At 43.6% G+C, this 18666-nt stretch overlaps 1 protein-coding gene across 2 annotated transcripts in view; it reads left to right on the plus strand.

The window, feature by feature from the left end:
* Positions 1-18666, plus strand: part of ano8b (anoctamin 8b) — a 36911-nt gene that overhangs the window by 7864 nt on the left and 10381 nt on the right. Inside the window, exons 1-12 of one of the 2 annotated variants that reach the window (XM_076726078.1) lie at positions 8153-8265; positions 10488-10598; positions 11514-11646; positions 16216-16354; positions 16477-16573; positions 16839-16955; positions 17048-17175; positions 17278-17439; positions 17525-17677; positions 17938-18064; positions 18244-18299; positions 18399-18473. In XM_076726078.1, coding sequence (XP_076582193.1) covers positions 8199-8265; positions 10488-10598; positions 11514-11646; positions 16216-16354; positions 16477-16573; positions 16839-16955; positions 17048-17175; positions 17278-17439; positions 17525-17677; positions 17938-18064; positions 18244-18299; positions 18399-18473 — 1365 coding nt within the window. In that variant the 5' untranslated portion in view covers positions 8153-8198. Of the gene's footprint in view, positions 1-8152; positions 8266-10487; positions 10599-11513; positions 11647-16215; positions 16355-16476; positions 16574-16838; positions 16956-17047; positions 17176-17277; positions 17440-17524; positions 17678-17937; positions 18065-18243; positions 18300-18398; positions 18474-18666 lie in introns of those variants that run through there. The other variant, XM_076726077.1, reaches the window with a different exon arrangement.

Raw genomic sequence — 18666 nt, forward strand, 5'->3', positions numbered from 1 at the left:
TAAAGGAGGCTATTCCACCTTAGATTAGCCCCTTAAATTCCACTGTTTGTTTTATATTTACCGTAAAGTTAAGATAAGGTAAGACTTTATTCATCCCAAGCTGGAAAAATATAGTAAATTAAAGTAAAATTAAGTGGCTTTCAGGTTAGACTAAATATCTAATTCCACTCCAACACTTTTACACATATATTGTGTATCAGCTTGTTCCAGCTCTTTATTAAAGCCAGGACTCCATGTTTTTATGGCTGCACCATTCCATCAAACAGAAATATTCTTCATGTCCTGTGTATCATTTTACGCAGTTTCCCATGATTCAGCTTGACATCTGTGGTATCTTTGGGAGCTCTGGGATCTCCACTAGAATTTTAAATAAAGCTGTGTTAGTTTAAACAAAGCTTGGCTGCTCAGCGTGACTTTGTACTGACTCGTCTTCTGAACGGTCAGAGGGGTTGAAGAGATTGGAGTATGTAATTAGCTCTGATGTCGTTTCCACTGCTCTCCTCTTTGTTTTGCTTTGCATCACTTGTTCCTTGTCTGAAAAGCCCAGTCATATTTTGGCCACCACCTTTAATAAAGGTTTGAATGTGGTGAAAGTCTTCCTGCAGCTAAGGGGGGACATTATGTTCCAGCTCATATATTTGCACATTGTCTGTGTTGACTGATGAAAGCCTACAGCAGTAAAGTACAGGCTTTTATTTGAGCTTCCTTTTTCATATATTTCCTCTGCCTTACTCCTCTATATCCTCTTTTCTCCTCGCTTTTTTGTTTACCACTCCGTCCACACCATCACCTATAAAAGAGCATGATGTCATCCGCAGCAGCATGCCTGTTTTGTTGAGCACACATGTAGATACCTTGTCGTCTGGTCAGAGAGTCATGATTCTGGGGCTCTGTCTTATGCTTGCTGCTGCTTTTTCTCCTGTCATTTCCTGTAGCAAAGTGCTATGAGAAGGCTGCAGTCGTGCAGTGTTCCCGATGATGCCTGGAGAAATCGGCTGTCAAGGAAAATAAACCACATAACCACTGCTGTGACATCCGTATTTGCATTTGAGAGTGAAATATCTCCAGTTTTTCCACTTTGCTCCTGATCTGCGTTTATTCAGGCGTACGAGTCAACAGCGTGTTGTTTGTGTGAAGCTCTTTTTTTTTTAAACTGACGAGGCTTCACCAAATTAAAGACTTTGAAAATCTGGAAAATCAATTGCTCCAGTTGGGTTGAATTCACTCAGCCTTGTTTCAGGTTAACAGGCCAGCTTAATACAACAACGGTGTTACACTTCCCATGATGCTTCTGCAACCACGATGAAATGCTGGATCGGCCTTCCTCAAGCTCCGTTTCGGAAGGCTCCAGAAATCAAAACCGACTTAGCCATTAAAGATGTCTTCCTCTGCTTGTCATCGAACAGGAAATGGGAGGAATGGTGTAGCAATGCTCAGTAATCACTGGTTCCTCTGGTTATTGATCTGCCTCCCTCCCATCTTTCCTGCCCAAGAATAGAACATTGTACCATTATAAAGATTGATTAGCCATCAGACTGACTGACTCACTGCTACAGTTTAAATTCACTCCTCTGTTGTCCTTTCTTCTTCTGTTGTCATAGAGTGCAGCATAATTTCTCATGTGAATAGAAATACCCAGATGGCCTTAAGTTTACTGGAATGTCCCACCACACTATAGTGCCTGACTCTAATGATTAGACCTATAATGATTCTAGTTAGAAATGACCTCCTGAGGCACCAGCACAAACTGAGCCCCCTCAATTGTGATGAAAGCAATCCTATCTCTATATTTCTTCTCATAATCCAATTAACCTCCACACTCCCGGACAAAAGGTTGAGGTAGCTAGATTGGAGTCTGGTACAGTCAGTCATTTGTACAGTAACAGGCCTACATTAGAGCTAATGCCCTCTGTTAAAGCTCCTTAAAAATGTATGAGTCTGTTTTCTCTGAACGCCTGAGTTGTTTGGTCCTCCATACGACCCTATGTGTGCTCTGAACTGGAAAAAACCTTTGTGTCATGATGATTAAATTTGCATTGCAGTGCAGCAGGCCTCCTCCTTGCCTTTAGGTAAAACTCTGAAGTTCAAGAAATAGTAGCATATTTGGGGAAATTGGCTATGTTGAGTATTTGCTTTGTTGCCGACTGTCATGCCTGTGCGTTCAGAATGAATCTCCAGCCACCAGCCAGTTAGCTTAGCTTAGCATAAAAACTGGAAATGGTGGTAACAACTAGCATGGCTCCATCTTAAAGTAACAACACCCACCTACCAACACCTCTAAAGCCAATTTATAGTCTTGTTACATCTTGTATGTTTAATGCGTACAAAAAAAGAGCAAGGCTAACTTTCACCCTGTTCTCAGTTTTGTGCTAAGCTAACCAGCTCCTCCCTCCAGCTTCATATTGAACCGACAGACATGAGAGTGGTATCAATCTTATCATCTAACTCTCACCAAGAAATCCAGGAAGTGAATGTCTGTGCTACAGTTAAAACTGCTCCATACTACACAGAAATGACAACTTGTGTGTGTTTGCGTTGTAGTTGTGTGTAATCCTTTTGTTCTGTGCGTTAATCAGAAAACCCCTCCTCCACTTTGGCAGTTGCCCACTACTCAACAACGAGGTCTGTTTGCTCCACAAAGGCTGCTATTCATTCCACTATATTCATCATCACCACTCGCTTATTCATAATTCTCAATCTCCCCCTTGACAATGCTCAATTCAGCCAGTTAGATAACCAGTCTGTGGTTGTCTGAAGGAGTAGTCTGCATCAACAGGGCATGAAAAGGATTCATGGCTGGCTCCGGTTCATGATTGTTACCTGACTGAATAGTAGACTGCATCATTTTTCCTCATTTAACCCCAGCTTTATAACAGACATGACAGCTCAATCTGTGCCTTTTTGCTTCTTCACTGTGGCAGCTCACCCAAATCAACCAGCTAACCTTGAATGAACCACTGATTAGCCTACTTGGCAGAAAAAGAGAGAGTGTGGGAAATGTAGGAGGCATATTTATTGAGACTAAGTGAGGAGCAGAGACAAAAAGTGATTTAAAGGAGAGAAAGAAGATGGAGTGGGGAGAAGTGATACCTCAACTATTCTGCTGTGTGAGCACCGCGGCTCCTCTCCTCCTACATGGTCTTGCCTCGTCCTTCTCTTGGCCCGCAGCCACGGGCGGCTCCAGTGTCACATGTAATCATTGTTATTTTGAAGCTAAGGACGAGGCCCTATTATACTACCTGTGCCTGCTAATGAGGAAACTAGAGTTCTGACAACCACCATTTGTCACAAAGGTGGAACAGACATCCCCTATCTCCTTCCTGAAGAGCGACAGCCCTGATCTCAACTACATCACAGGTTCTTTTATCTCAGAATGGGCCTCTCTGGTCATGTTTAAGCCACTCTAGCAGCACGGCTCTGGACGTGGTCCGGCAGTTTCATCCAGACTGAAATAATCTCGATTACTGATGGACTGCCATTCATTGACACTTGCTGACTTTGGTCTTTTTGCCACCAAGCATAACAAATGGTATTTGTGTTTAAGTCACAATCATATCATTCAGACTGTAATTATGAGCATCTGAGTGGGAAAAACTGGTGAAAATAACTACAGAAGCTTTGACAAACTACTGGCAACATTGCTGCAAAGCCACCATCGCTGCTGCTGCTGCAGTTATATCTCATTGAAATCTACTCGAGAAAAATTCAGCTAATTTAAAAATAGCTATTGTCCCTCACATTACTTGTCAACAAAGCACTGCAACACAACAAAAGAAGCTATTTTAAGACCTTCACCTGGTATGACTGCTAGCAGTGGAGGCAGCCATGATGGAATAATACACGAATGCCTGCAAATTAGAGCAATGGGAGGTCTTCCTGTTCTTATCGTTGTGCCAATATTGCTAATTAACGAATGTTGGGATGCTAACATGCTAAAGTAAGATGATGAACAGAGCCCATCCTTACCAGAAAAACAGTGAATTAGCAAGTAGATTATTACAACCCATATTTACTTTATTGCTAGGCGCCGACCTCTAGTGGCTGTAGTAATTAGCTCAAAGCACCACTGTCCCTAAGTACAACCTTACAGGGCTGCTAACGTGGCTGTTTACGCTTTATTTTACTCTTCTAAATTTAGGATACAGTGTTGTTTCCTTTACTACACCTGAGCTGTCCTGTGTCTGTTATAAATTGGATACCTGCGATGTTGAGACGATGTCAGCAGTATTTGTTAATGGCTGGAGAAAGATGTTTGTTAATTAGCAGCAGGGCTGGTTGCAAGCTGATGGCACTGTGGCATTGAAACCTACAGGAAACCAGCTTTGATTACATGCTTTTTCCAAAAAACATTACAGCAGGTATGGAGGATATTGTTACCTACAGCATGTTTGTCTTTATGCGTCTTTAGTCCTTTCAGTGTCTTTCAATTTACGGAGTGATGAGAGGTGTTTTTGGAAATACAACAGCTAATAGCAAAAATGAAGTTTTTGCAAAAGACAGCATTGTGTTAGTGCTTGGCCGCTGAAGCGTCTGCACTTTTTTAACCCGGGTTTATTTGTATCACTACCAAGCATCCCCCCTCTGCCTAGTTTGAAGGCATCATCCATAGAAGCTCCATATACATGATGATGACAAATACCTCTTGAGACAGCCTGAGTGAGAGGGAAGGCAGGAGAGCTCAGAGAGAGACAGATAAAAAGAAAGCATGGAGAGAAGGAGGGACAGAGAGATTCAGCCCAGGGGGCCTCAAAAAGAGGATTTGGATGAGGGAGAGGGGCAGGGATGGTTGCAACAGAAAGATAGACACTGGGAGCTCTGTGGTGTGGAAGAGAGGGCAGACTGGAGGTGAAAGAAAGTGAAAAGAGGCAAGAGGGGAGCTCTGCTACACCAGGAAGTGGGGGCTTACATATCATCAGCACATCTGTGTGTGCAGCTGCCAGTGAAAAAGAAAGATGCAATGTGGAATTGGGAGTGCTTGTGGATTCGGTGCCAAAGTGTATGCAGACTGTGTACCTTTGCATTGGGAGGGTGCAGTGAGGTGGCTGTTGCGACAAGCAATAAAGCGAGTCAATGTCCTGGAGTTGGAGAAAGCAGGAGGCGGGGAGAGGGGGGAGAAAGAGAAAGGGGCAGCGAAGAGGAGAGGTGGGTTGTGGTTCGCTCTTTTTCCCTCAAGACATGTAGGCTGCAGTTGCAGAATCCACAGCTTGATTCACATAATCTTCACAGGTGGAATGGCCTGATTTGGTATTTATTTCAGACATTTTAGCTGTATGATTTGATGACTCAGCATGGACGTTGCTGCTGCATGTCTGTATGCAGGGATGTGATATTTCTCGTTTCTGTCGGCATGTCTGTGTGTGTTTTACTGTGTGTCTATATTTGCCCCTCTGTGTGCTGTGTGTGTTTGGGGAGTTGGGAACAGGTTTCAAAGGACACTGTCTGTCAGCAGTGTTGCCTTATGGTCCGTTGTGGCTGGGTGTGGACGCGTCTGCACAGGATGGCGACGTAGAGCGTCAGAGAGGGAGATGGTTCTAATTAAGGAAATCGTTGGGTGTGTGAACCTGATTAGGTTCTCTGTCCCACTTACTGACATAATCGCTCTAATAGGGTCATTTGTTTCATTCACACACTCAGTAGATGTGACAATGGCAGTGTTTTCTGTCTTATTGTTAGCTCTCCTCCCTCCCTGTCTGCTGGGAGTTCTGACAGTCTGTGCCTTTATTACATTATGTGTGTGTTTGTGTCTGTCTCTCTGCCTCTCTAAGAGCAGAACTTCAAAATGACTCGTGACTGAGGAGATATAAATCCTGCTCTAGTCTCGCGCCCCCTAGGAAATGCACTCTGTTTCCAGGCATGTTTTCGAAAGGTATCTTTTTCTACAGGTGCATTTTAAAGTGCAAATCCTCAACATCGTATCAGTGCAGTGAATCTGCACTGCAGGCCTCAGACAGTCAGACAGGGGAACAGTTTGTCTCCTAATGATGCCAACTGTATGTCAGCATTAATGTGCCACTGTTTACAGCTGTCTCACCGCTCGCAGCAAAGGATTTTAGTATTTTGTTTATTTTTGCCTGATATGAACCCAGGCTGAAGTACAAATCAATTCCACATTGGATGTTCTGCCCTCATTCTGTTCATAAGTGTGACTTTAATGCTGTGTGTACAGTGACAAAGAAAGGCTTTCATCAGGTAACCTGATCACCTGATCACACCTGTAGTTATAGACCAATGGTGGTGACTCAGCAAACATGTTGCTGAGGAAACTTTATGCCTTGTTTAGTCAGTATTACAGGACGTCTCCCATGTATAATATTTAATAAGGAATTAGATACAAAAACATTCTCGTATGTTATTAATATCTACCATTACAGCAAACATCATGTGGTGTTCAAGGTCTTCTCTGGAAAAATCCTCTCCTGTTGCAAGTGATGTGTTTTACATGTACTGAAGCGACACCAGCAGGTTGTTTGGAATAAGGCGGATGAAATGTACAGTATGAAGCTGCTGTGAGTGTTAGTGAGTCGCCCCTATGCAAAACCTAAAGCGATTACTGCTAATCACAATGTCAACTTATGAACTGAAAATGTTTTAAACCATGTATAAACCATTTTTGTCAGTCTGTGGCTCTTGGTGTGCTTTGAGTCACATCAAGTCAGACTATCAACTTTCTTCAACTGGAAATACACAGTTTACATATTATTTCAAGGTAATCCAAACTGTACCTCGATGTGTTTAAAGATGGAGCCCAAAACTCTAAATAACCCCTGCTCGACCAAGTAAAATCTTCCAAGTTGACCCAAAGCGTCACCAGCCACACATGAAGACCAGAGAGCCAGAAAAGACAGCGAATGCATCATCAAGTCTTTCCTCAAGTGCCTGTGACCTTCATTTTAGTGCTGTGCCTGAGTCATAACTGATTTACACCCCATTAATCAGCCACATAAACAAATACCTGTGTGGACATACACACACTCACACACACGCACATTAACATCCCACAGAAATGCTTCAGAGAGCAACTCAGATCACAGAGAGACACCCTGCTTGTTAGGCCTGCCTGGCTGCTGTCTGATAAGCGTTAGCCCTGGAACAATTGTCTCACTGTGAAGGCCATGAGTAATACAGGCTTCATCTGTATCACTGCTAGTCCTGGGCCAACCTGCTCAGTGACGACCTGCTTTCTGTTACAGGGCCAAAAAGGGCTTTCAAACTCAGAAATTCACTCATTGTGCCAACATGAACAACAATAGGGATCACCATTCTATGTAATTATGACAATATTAAAAACAGAGATTACCCAACTGGGCTGTCATTAAAGTATTCAGAAAACTGGGGAAACTTTGGTGACACTGTAAATTGAGGTACACATATTCATCATTAATTAGTTGCTTACTGCATATTAGTAGCACATTCAACCTTTATTAGTCATTGTTAAGCACTTAGTAGTGCCTTATTCTGGGGGTTAGGGTTACTAAAGGTTAGGGTTGGGGGTTATTAAGATAGTAATTCACATGACACAATTTACTTTCTTACTATCAATAAGTAGTAATAAGGAGGTTATTAAACTATCCCTCATTCCACTTCTAAAATCTGATCATGCTATTGATGTTTAGTTAATAGTGACGCTGAAAAGAGCTGATGATCCTGCAGCTAAGCAGCCGTTTACTCCGCTCAGCTGGCCGTGGTGGAAGATGTGCTTGTTTCCCCTGAAGGCTGAGAGGTGGTTTGTTTGTGCAGTACAAAACACACCATTCCACACACACACATGCAGACACAAACCCGTCAGACGGCCCTAGTCCGTGCAGTGATGCTTTGATGGGCGATGTATGAATCACTGTTCATGTTCAACCAAGTAACAAACACGTAAATGCATGCAAGCCGTCTGAACACATGCTCAGTATTGGGGTTCATAAATTGATGCATTGTGGTAGCCAATCTGCTGGCTGTTCCAGGAGTGTGTGTGTGTGTGTGTGTGTGTGTGTGTGTGTGTGTGTGTGTGTGTGTGTGTGTGCATGCTCTGTGTGTTGCCTTCAGTGATGAATACAGGACTCATTAGAATTGCTGACATGTCGCAGCTCTGCCTGCAGCATTTCGTCTGAAGCACAGTGGAGCAGCCAGTCAGACTTCAGTATCTAGGAGTACCTCTCAAGATTAAAAAGTCAAAATACATCGCTCTGTTTTCTGTTCGGCCTGTTGCGATGTTTGAAAATGTTCTTCAGAGGGGAAGAGCGGTGTGGAACCAGATCAAGTTGTCGGAACCTCTTTGTAAGTACTGAAGATGGATCCTTCACATAGTAACGCTACCTCAAAGTTCTGTTTGCAGGTACAAGTTTGAAACTCCAGCGTGTTTTGATTCATCTGTCATAAGATGTCATCTCCAGCAAAATACACTTGGATGAACTTTAAGAAAAGGTAGACGGATTCATAGATTTACTGGGCAAAACTTTTGTTTTGTTGCCATCGAGAGAACCAAGAAATGAGTTAGGGAACAAAGAGGAGATCAAAACTGCAATATTAATGTGATTATAAAAGAGAATATTAAGAGACAGAAGTAGTAGTGCAATATTTTCACAATGCTTGAATGTAGTCATTCTGATCAAAAACAAACTATTTAGCAGATCTATAAAATGATTGACAGTTGCTAAGTGCATGTGTTCACGTGTTAGCCGTTTGCTTTGTCTGTCTGCAGTTTGCTGCTGGACAGGTAGCGTACAGAGAGTTTATTAGCTGAAAACAGCTGCCTGCTGTGGCTGGAAGTGAGGCTGAGAGTGGAGATTACAGGCCAGAAAACCAAAACATTGATCCAAAAAGATGAAAAAGTTCAGCATGGCTGAAGTGTACTGCAGGAGGCTGATAATTGTATGTTGGCTCTTCACTACTTGTGACCCCTTTCAGTCACACTCAGTAATTTCCTCCATTGGTTCAGTAAAAATATTGATTAGTGGCTCTGCCAACAGACCGAATTTTTCTGAAAATAAGCCAGCAAGCGATTTACTTGCAGGTGTTGAAAATAGCATAGTGACATAGTTTAGCTTTGTGTTGCGTGTGGGTGCATTGCTTATGTGTATGCAGGACTGTAAACATGGAAGTGAAACAATATTCTTTGGAAAAGACCGTCAGGCTGGTTCCTGGGAAGCCCCACTGTGTGTCCCTCTCTGTCGCCACTCTGGTCCAGGAAGGAGGGGGCCACAGTGGGCAGCAGCAGGATGATGCTTTTATGTGACAGGTGTTTATTGGATCCACAGAACACAGAGATACTGTGTGATTTACAGTGTCAAGCTAGTAGAGGTGATATCATGGTTAAATTTACAGCCTGCGTTCACCTTGACCTTTGTTACCATGGAGGCAATACATAAACCAGTAAGATGATCTGTAGCTTTCATAGTTTGGTCTTCGGCTTGTTTGCTCAATATTTTCTACTCTTTTCATTGTGACACTAAACATGCCTGTGCATGATCTCTGGAAAGTGCCCCACTTTGCGCCTCCTCAGACGCTCCATGCTTCAGTGGTCACAAGGCTGTTGTGGGACGGGCATTCTCTCCAGGCTGCTGTCATTATTATTCATGACCCGGGAAATGGTTTTCACAAACTGTCCTCTGACAGCTGAGCAGGGTCTGAGGTTACACTGGTTACAGGATCACTTAGTCCTGTTTAAACTATTGGCACGGCTGCTTGTCCCTGTACATATGGGTGGGAATGTGAGACTCCAGAGGATCAGTGACAGATGAATGAGGTGCTACAGCGAAGAGAAGTTCATTTGATCCTGGATGCAAAGACTGCAGTTGTTTTAAAAATGCAAATATTTCCATGATGTAGCAGTATTCACCCGAGAAGAAATATGTGCTGTGCATTATCTTCCTTCAGACTGCTGCAGTAAAGCCGACCGTGTTATAATGTGACATTACTGTGTGGCCACAGTGGAGCTATTTTTGGTGCGCTGTTGACTTCTGGAATGGAGACAAGGTAATTCTACACAGGAGCTGAATTCACTGTACTGGCTGTACATTGAGAATAGTTGAAATCTTTCATGCCATGGACCTTGAGGAGTCTTCTTTCATTATTCAAGGCTTTTTTGTAGGTCTTCCTGAGACTTGGCACACATCAAAACACAGAGAAACAGCTGCACTTACATGTGTTGAGATGATTGAGCCGAGTGTCTGTGTGAGTATGTGTCAGTACAGAGAGTGTGGACAATGTGTGGCCTCTGGTCTTGGCAGGGCAGGATTAGTTCTGTCAATCTCGTGTTGTGCGGCAAAGCGGCGTGACATTTAAATCTGTCCCGTCGAGAAAGATGATTGTGTGTGTGTCTGTCTGAGTGTGATGGGACAGCAGGGGTAAGACTTTTGGAGGGTGGGTTTGCCAAAAATGTTTGAAATGTCATTGCTCCTTACACTGTTTCACTTTGAAAAGGTGACTCTTGGTCTCTTTCTCTCTGCATGTCTGTCTGTCCTCCCCTCTGTCTGTCTGTCTGTCTCCCTCCCTCTCAGATAAGTTGTTTGGAAAGCGGCTGCTGCAGGCTGGGAGACACATCATGTCTCATAAGTCTTGGATGAAAACGGTGCCCACAGAGAACTGTGATGTCCTCATGACATTTGCAGGTCAGGCACTCACACACACATCCCCATGTTTTTGTTTCTATGCTTGTAAGGACCTCCATTGACATAATTCACCCCTAAACCTAACATCACAACAACATGCCTCAGGTCAACCCTTACCCTCACCTAGGTGTAGTTAATAGTTATTTTGGTGATCTGTTAATCTGTCAGTTGTTTAAAAAAAAACAGCACATGTCTTGAAAAGTGACTTTACAACAACAAATAGTTGCCAGATAGTGTTCTGTCTAATCTGTTAATCACTTCAACTTCTAACTTTCCAGTTTCTCCACTCTTAAGGTGTAAATATTGGTCTGTACAAATATAGAGGTAGAAGAGCACACACATGCAGATACATTTGCATTATGCGAGTCGACACAAACGTTCCAGTGTGAAACAGCCTTTCATTTTAATGCTGCAGCCCCACAAAATTCAAAATGTGCTCTTACTCTATAATTTCATTCCGAATTTCTGTTATAAGAAGGCTGCAAATTTATCTTCCCATGCCTGGGCAAGGAAGAAAGTAATACTCTTATATGTCTTTCAGTTTTCTCATTTCCGTGCATTTTATATTATTATATTTATCTTACAGAACTTAAAGATCCTTAGCTAACCACTGAGCAGCAGAGAACGGTGATTACCTGCAACAGCAGAAATGTCTACAGTTATATACAGCTGACAATAACGATGAGGACCGTGACTGTTATGTTGGTGATACGGCCTCACTTAACTTCAGTAGTCATAGCCTGAACCTAAGAAAGCAGAGAAGGAGTCATGAGTCACTCTCTCGTGTTTGTAAGTACGACATTTAACCTCCAGCTGCTGCTCGGTAATAAATAGTACACGACTCGGCCGCTCTTGTGTACAGTGATGCGTGGGTACGGTTGAAAATGTATTTTCATTTTTCATTTCCTTCCACAGACACTACAGATGACCACACGTTGCTATGGCTACTGAACCACATCCGGCTGGGAATCCCAGAGCTCATCATCCAAATCCGACATCATAAGCACACACGAGTGTACGCATTCTTCGTCACCGCTACATATGAAAAGTAAGGACTCTGTGTATGTTCTCCATTGTTAGCAACACGTTTAGTGTATTTAGTCATTCATTTCTTATGTGCTCTTATGGCAGCAACCAGCTTTTATTTTCATTATTGATTAATCTGTTATTCCTCTGTTATGTTAGGGAAGTGGAGGTGGAATGAAAGGGGATATAACTGAGTGAGGCAGAGGGCATGAGGGTGATGAGGTATGGCGGGACTGGCTGGGCAGGGTGGATGAATGGAGGAGCATTGCGTGAAGGTAGCAGGTTGGTAGTACACTGGCGAGCAGGCAGATGAGTGATCCTGCAGGGGCTGAAACAATGATCCGGCGATGAGTGGATGGAGAGCCGCAGAAGATACACTGTTGATGGAAGGCAGATGTGCAGGCTGGATAGTGAATGAGCTGCACTCAGGAGGGAGAGGAATGGAAGCCATGCCCACACCATGTACAGAGAGGGAAAGGAGAGATACAGAGGGAGAGGTAAACATAGGAGATACAAGGGAAATAACTTGAGGAACAGACACGGAGTAAATCAATACCTGTCATGTCTGTATGGTAAATATGAAGCTACAGTCAGTAGACGGTTAGCTTGGCTTCCCATAAAGCCTGGAAACAGAGGGAAACAGCTAGCCTGGCTCTGCCTACTAGTTAACATGCTCTATCTCATTTGTTTAATCAATCCAGAAAATTCCAGTTTATGCTAAGCTAACACAACCCCCTCCTGGCTGTACCTTCATATTCAGTGTGCAGAAATGAGAGTGCTATATCTGTCCTCTCATCTAACTCGCAAGAAATTCAGGGTATTTCACAAAATGTCCAACTATCCTTTCAAATTTTCATTTCCAGCTTTATCAAAATACTTTCTTTTGATACCACAATTTTTTCAGCTTTAGCCCACCTGAAAACAACCCACTGTGTGATTTCTGCTTTGCTGTCATGACCTGTTACAGGTACAGTGCTGCTGTCGCTGCTGTTATAGGTGTAGCTGTGTGAGGTAATCACCCTGGACAGAATACAGGCAAGAAGCTACAGCAGTAACATGAAAATGAGCAAATTTCCAAATGAATAATACAGGATGTATCACTGCTTCTTCTAGTAGTTTGAGGTTTAGTTATTTTTAGGTGCTGCGACTGGAGCTGGGATGTTAAAGACAAAAATGTCCCTGCTATTTTGTGCCGGTGAAAATTGTGCCTTTGTTTATTATGATATATTTAACTGCAGCGATAGTAGGCACCACAGTTTAGTTTACGCACAGCAGCCGTGAGGCCTGGTGTGTCTGCCCCACCGCTCTGCTGCAGGTTATTTAAAGTGCTGCAGAAGGTTAGAGTCAGGCTAAACCGTATGGATTGTATTTGCTCTGATTACGCAGCCCAGACACAGTCTTCTGTTTTGGAAGAAGTCCCCAGGGGAACTGAGGATGAGCCCGGGGTCATTTTAATCTCAGCATTGACTTTGGCGTATAAATACTGAGAAATACAATCCAAGGGACGAGGATGGCACTCGCTGTTCCATACTGCATTTCACCTCTTCACAAAACGTCGAGCTCTCTCTGCTGACTGTGCGCTGAGCAGCGGGCCTCCCGAAAAAAAAAAAAAAAAAAAAAGAGAGTCTTAACCAAACCTTTTACCCACAAATGTAATAGGAATAGACAGATGGCCGGAGGGAACGAAGAAAGAGAGACCGATAGAGGCAAAGAGAGACCAGGAGAGAAGGAGGCAGGGAGAGAAAAGACTGAGGGGGGGTGGTGTGGTCGGAGGATTGAGAGAGTGCTTTCTGAAAGGGTGCTAGTGGGTTTTAGATGAAACGCTCGAGGAAAATGATTGCCGTGTGACATGAAGCACGCTCTTGTCTCTGTCTACACACACACCCACACACACACACACACACACACACACACCCCTACACCTGCTCCATAGGTTGACCTACATTCCACGTGATAGAAAAGATAACCCAGAAAGAGCTCACCTTGAATAGCCATTCCCTTTGCACGCTAAACCGGTGAGATTTGGCGATGTGACAATACCAGCTGAAGGCTCCAGGTGTGTTTGCTAACATATATAGGCGTGTTTCATATTAGCCAGTCAACCGAAATGACATTGCTCTTTCTCCTGCGTGTTTGTTTTGAAAGCGAATATGAGATCAGCATCAAAACAGCTGGGATTCACAGCCTGTTTTCAGGAAGGCTCCCTGTATTTCCTTGACAATAACCATAGAAAAGTCCAATTTTAGCAATTAACCTGCTCAGTGTGACATACAGGAAACTGCTCCTCTCGCGGTAGCTGGCGCACTGTGGCATCCATTGCTCAGTCCTCAGCTCTGACTGGGCAGTTTACAGTATGCCGTCCTGTTCTGCTGAGTTTCTACATTACGTCTGATGGATATTTGCTACATTAGCATAAACCTGACGTGCACTGCTCTCCCTCAGCAGTATTCTGCTCTTTTACAAGGTTAGCTTTGTCCACACATTCCCATGGAGTGTGTCTCCAAATTAAGACTCCTTGTATTTGGGGATGGAGAGTGTAAAAGGCAATAAAGTTTTTGATTAAATAAGAAAGGGGGGATCTCATTAAGATTCCTGGCAGCAGCAGGAGCCGCACACCTCTGAAAGGCCTTGCAGTTATTGGCTTAGATTACTAAACAGTTGGTTTAAACAGATACAGCTTTTCTTTTCTCAGGCAAGGACCTTTTTTGTGACGGTGCTGCACACTAAGCAGTATTCAGCCGTGATACAGAAGCTTACAACTCACATTTCTGCTGTAATCCATCTTGGTGCTGGATGTACTTCCCTGTGCTGCTCCTCCAAGTGCCTGCAGCCGCATGATGGATGGATGTTACAGGCGCACCTAGGCTGCGCTCCTGTGTGTGTGTGTGTGTGTGTGTGTGTGTGTGTGTGTGTGTGTGTGTGTGTGTGTGTGTGTATATATATATATATATGTACATTTGAGAGAGAGCGAGGTGAGCTGTCAGCCTGGAGGTAACAGAGGGTGTGGTGCTGCATTATTACTGTGGTTTTAGCACAAAGCCACTGGGAAGGGCAGAAGGAGAGGAGAAAGGGCTGATGGGATGGGGGGGGGCAAAAGAGAGGACTCTGGCCGATAAAAGGATGAAGAGGAGGAGGAAGAAGAGACAAGAGAGAAAGGAGAGGAGGGGAGAGGACAGAGTGGCTGGAGAAAGGCGGAGATTGAGAGGAGAGGCTGATGGGAAATGAGAAGATGAGAGAGAGTGATGAGGTCAAGGCATTAGAGGAGAGTTCAGATGACTTTAGCTCTACGAAGGACAATCCATCTCTGGTCATTTAGTTTGTTTGTTTGGTTAATCTCATGAAAAACTGGTCAAGCACACTGTGATAATTTACGGTGAAATGTTTCTACGCAGCTGGAATTGAGTCTTGGCGAAATTTGTGCAGCTATCCACAACAGGACAACAACTAAGAATTGTTCTCATGTTTTCATTTTTTGACTAATTCCTTTATCGTTTCTTCAAAAAAATGAGAACAAAGTGACTTCTTCAAATTGCTTGTATTGTACAACCAATCATGGTGGATGGGGGTTTGAAACACAGAAATTTGTCCCCATCAGTATTTGTAATAGAAACAACATCAGGTTCCCTCAAAACGTGTGTATCATTCACAGAGCGGAACCTAACATGGAGCGTCAGAGGAAGGGGGAGAATATAGTGCTGCACATAACAAGACGCATAGTACAGGCCGTGGATGTAGCTATTATAAGATCAGTTAAGTTATTTTTACAGTGAGTGGAGTTGTCTCCAGTGCTTTTCTCCACCTTCCAGCACAGAGATTGGTCCACAATAAAAACTGCAGAGAGCACAAAAGCTTGAGTTTGTGGGGCTTTAGTCAGCAGAGGGACACACTGCTCCATCACAACATCAGCATTCATGTATTTAGCTTCTTTTACTTTTCCATAGTATTGCATGTATAACATAATCTAGTGAAATGTCCGTCCAGCCATTAATGTGATGCAGGCAGGTCTGAAACGTGTTAGATTAATGTCTCAATCTCACAATAATGTGAACAAGCTGAATGTATCCTGGATTTCACAGAAACATCAGTGCTGTTGTTTTGTTTGTTGTCCACAGCCGGCTGAGTGTCACATTCTTTGGGAAGTGGAATTCTGTGGACTTGTTTGTAATAAAGCAGCCCTTATGGATGCCAGGACACCTTTATTTTGAGTAGCTACAAGTCTAAAATAAGCCTACCACCCATACCCGCTTGATCCCCCAGTGTCTCTCTGATTCAATTTGTAATCTTATAAAACAGAGAAAAGCAGCAAATCCTCACATTTAAGGAGTCTGTTGTGCATTGTCACTTAATAAATTACTTAAAAAAGTAATGGATTATCAAAATTGCTGTTGATTAATATCAACATTAAACAGGAAATTTCAGGTTTTAGGTACCATCAGTGTAAAAGGTTATCAAAAAATGACCGTTTTGCACCAATATTCAACAGTTGTACTGAGAAAAACCAGTCATTAAAGAGATACCGGCGTCTATGAAGCTGTGTAGCACTGCCAGTGGGTGGATGTCTACTTGAAGGTCTCTCTTTGTTGTCCTGCAGTTTGTTGCGAGGTGCTGAGGAGATGGGACTGAGGAAAGCTGTGAAGCCCGAGTTTGGCGGAGGAACACGAAGCTTCTCCTGCGAGGAGGACTACATCTACGAGAACATCGAGAGTGAGCTGTGCTTCTTTACTTCACAGGTCAGTGTCAGCGCAAACACACACACACACACACACACACACACACACACACCAGTAAATATGCTGTCAAGGCATTACCTGAATTGACCTCCCCTCCTCCTCCTCCTCCTTGTTCGCTGCAGGAGAGGCAGAGCATCATTAAATACTGGATGGACAATCTACGTGCCAAACATGGGGAGGTGCTTCATAATATCAACTTCCTGGAGGGCCAGCCAATCAGTAAGTCGCATCCTTTCAGCACAGCGTTGTGAGACACTGTGATATTTGTCTTCATTAAACAGAAGGCAGCTCATGGGCAGGCTTTGGAAATAAGCCCTCAGTTGGTTTGGGTTTAAAATCATAAGAAGCCAGTTGAGATGGAGTTGATGGTTGACTGATGTTGGTGGTTTTAGTTTTATCTTCATTAACAGTATTGACTCTTCGATCCGTGTTTCTTTTGCTAACAAATTCACTGTGCAGTAATGTCAACTTGCTTTCTCTGCAGTCCCGGAGCTGAGTGCGCGAGGTGTGATCCAGCAGGTTTTTCCTCTCCATGAGCAGAGGATCCTCAGTCAGCTGATGAAGTCATGGGTCCAGGCTGTGTGCGAGAAACAGCCCTTAGGTCAGAAGAACAAGATACTCATGCACAGATTCACATTAATCATACATAAGACTCTATTATCCTTCTAATTTGTGATTTTTTTCTCTTTACAGATGACATCTGTGACTACTTTGGGGTGAAGATTGCCATGTATTTTGCATGGCTGGGATTTTACACCACGTCGATGTTGTATCCTGCTGTGATTGGCTTTGTGCTGTGGATGCTCACTGAGTCAGATCAGGTGAGAAGAGAAGCTATCGTAACTTAAATCACCGAGTGAAAAATGACGATCGCCCTGTCGGAGTCTAAGAGCACCTTCCTGTTTGTGCTTGGGCTGTTTCAGACGAGCCGTGACATCTGCTGCGTGGTGTTTGCACTGTTCAACGTGGTGTGGGCCACTCTGTTTCTGGAGCGGTGGAAGAGGAGGGGGGCTGAGCTGGCGTACAAGTGGGGAACACTGGACACGCCTGCTGAATCCCTGGAGGAACCACGGCCTCAGTTCCGGGTGAGAGGCACTAAAACCCCGACTCCATCTTTCTGTCCTCCTCTCTTCTCTTTCTGGCCCTTTCATACTCGCTCTCTCTTGGCAGGGAGTCAAGCGCTGCAGTCCCATAACAGGATGTGAGGAGTTCTACTATCCTCCGTGGCGGAGACGTGTATTCAGGTGGTTGGTCAGCCTGCCCATCTGTATCCTCTGTCTCTGCTTTGTCTTCCTGGTCATGCTCATCTGCTTTGAGCTGCAGGTCAGTCAGTTGTCAGTACCTGAGTTTTATGTATCCTGTCATACACAGACACACACACTTATGCTGCACATGCTGCACACACACAGACACACACACTTATGCTACATCTGTCCGTATTTAGTTTGATCAAATGAGTTTGAAACCATTACAGGCTATGGGCAGAACATGAGGAAGAACGTTCTGCTTCAAAATGTTGGTCCAAGAGCGAACACAGCTGCTTGCACTGCCGTGATGATGTTTTCTTGATTGTGTCTCTGCAGGAGTTTGTGATGGGGATCAAGGAAATGCCTCGGCTAGCTCGCTTCATCCCCAAAATCATGCTAGCTATCACTGTGACTGCATGTGACGAGGTGTACAGGAAAATTGCCTGCTGGCTCAATGACATGGGTGAGAGTCAAGCTTCGATCTCTTATAGAGGATAATCTGAATAAAAGTGCTCTTCATGGAACTTTAGTAATCTGTTGTGAAGTCTAATTAGGATTTAGCTTTAATTTTACACTAAATGACATTGTTTATTAGTGTTTCAGTGGGTACTATGAGAGATGATTTATACTGTTTTTCCACAGAAAACTATAGACTCCAGAGTGCCTATGAGAAAAATCTCATCATCAAAATGGTTCTTGTGAGTGGCTTTTTCTTCCAGAGTATTTAAACCACCCATGTGATGGAGAAGTTTATTTTTAAAAACTTGACTGACACCTCTTTGTCTTTGTCTTGGCAGTTTCAGTTTGTAAATTCTTATCTCAGCCTTTTTTACATTGGATTCTACCTCAAAGACATGGAGCGGCTGAAAGAGGTGAGAAACGTCTCAGTGCCAGCTTTGATGCTTCTCTGTCACATGCTAGCTCCAGTAATTCAGTTGTCCTCCAACATCTGTCGTTGTTGCGAACTCCCATCCTTAAATACTTTGCTCTCTCTGCTTACATGCATTGATTTCCATAACCATCCATCCCCTCATCCATCCATTTGTCCGTCCGTGGAAGATGCTG

This window comes from Chaetodon auriga, chromosome 3 (assembly GCF_051107435.1).
Source record: "Chaetodon auriga isolate fChaAug3 chromosome 3, fChaAug3.hap1, whole genome shotgun sequence".
In the NCBI taxonomy this organism is placed as follows: domain Eukaryota; kingdom Metazoa; phylum Chordata; class Actinopteri; order Chaetodontiformes; family Chaetodontidae; genus Chaetodon; species Chaetodon auriga.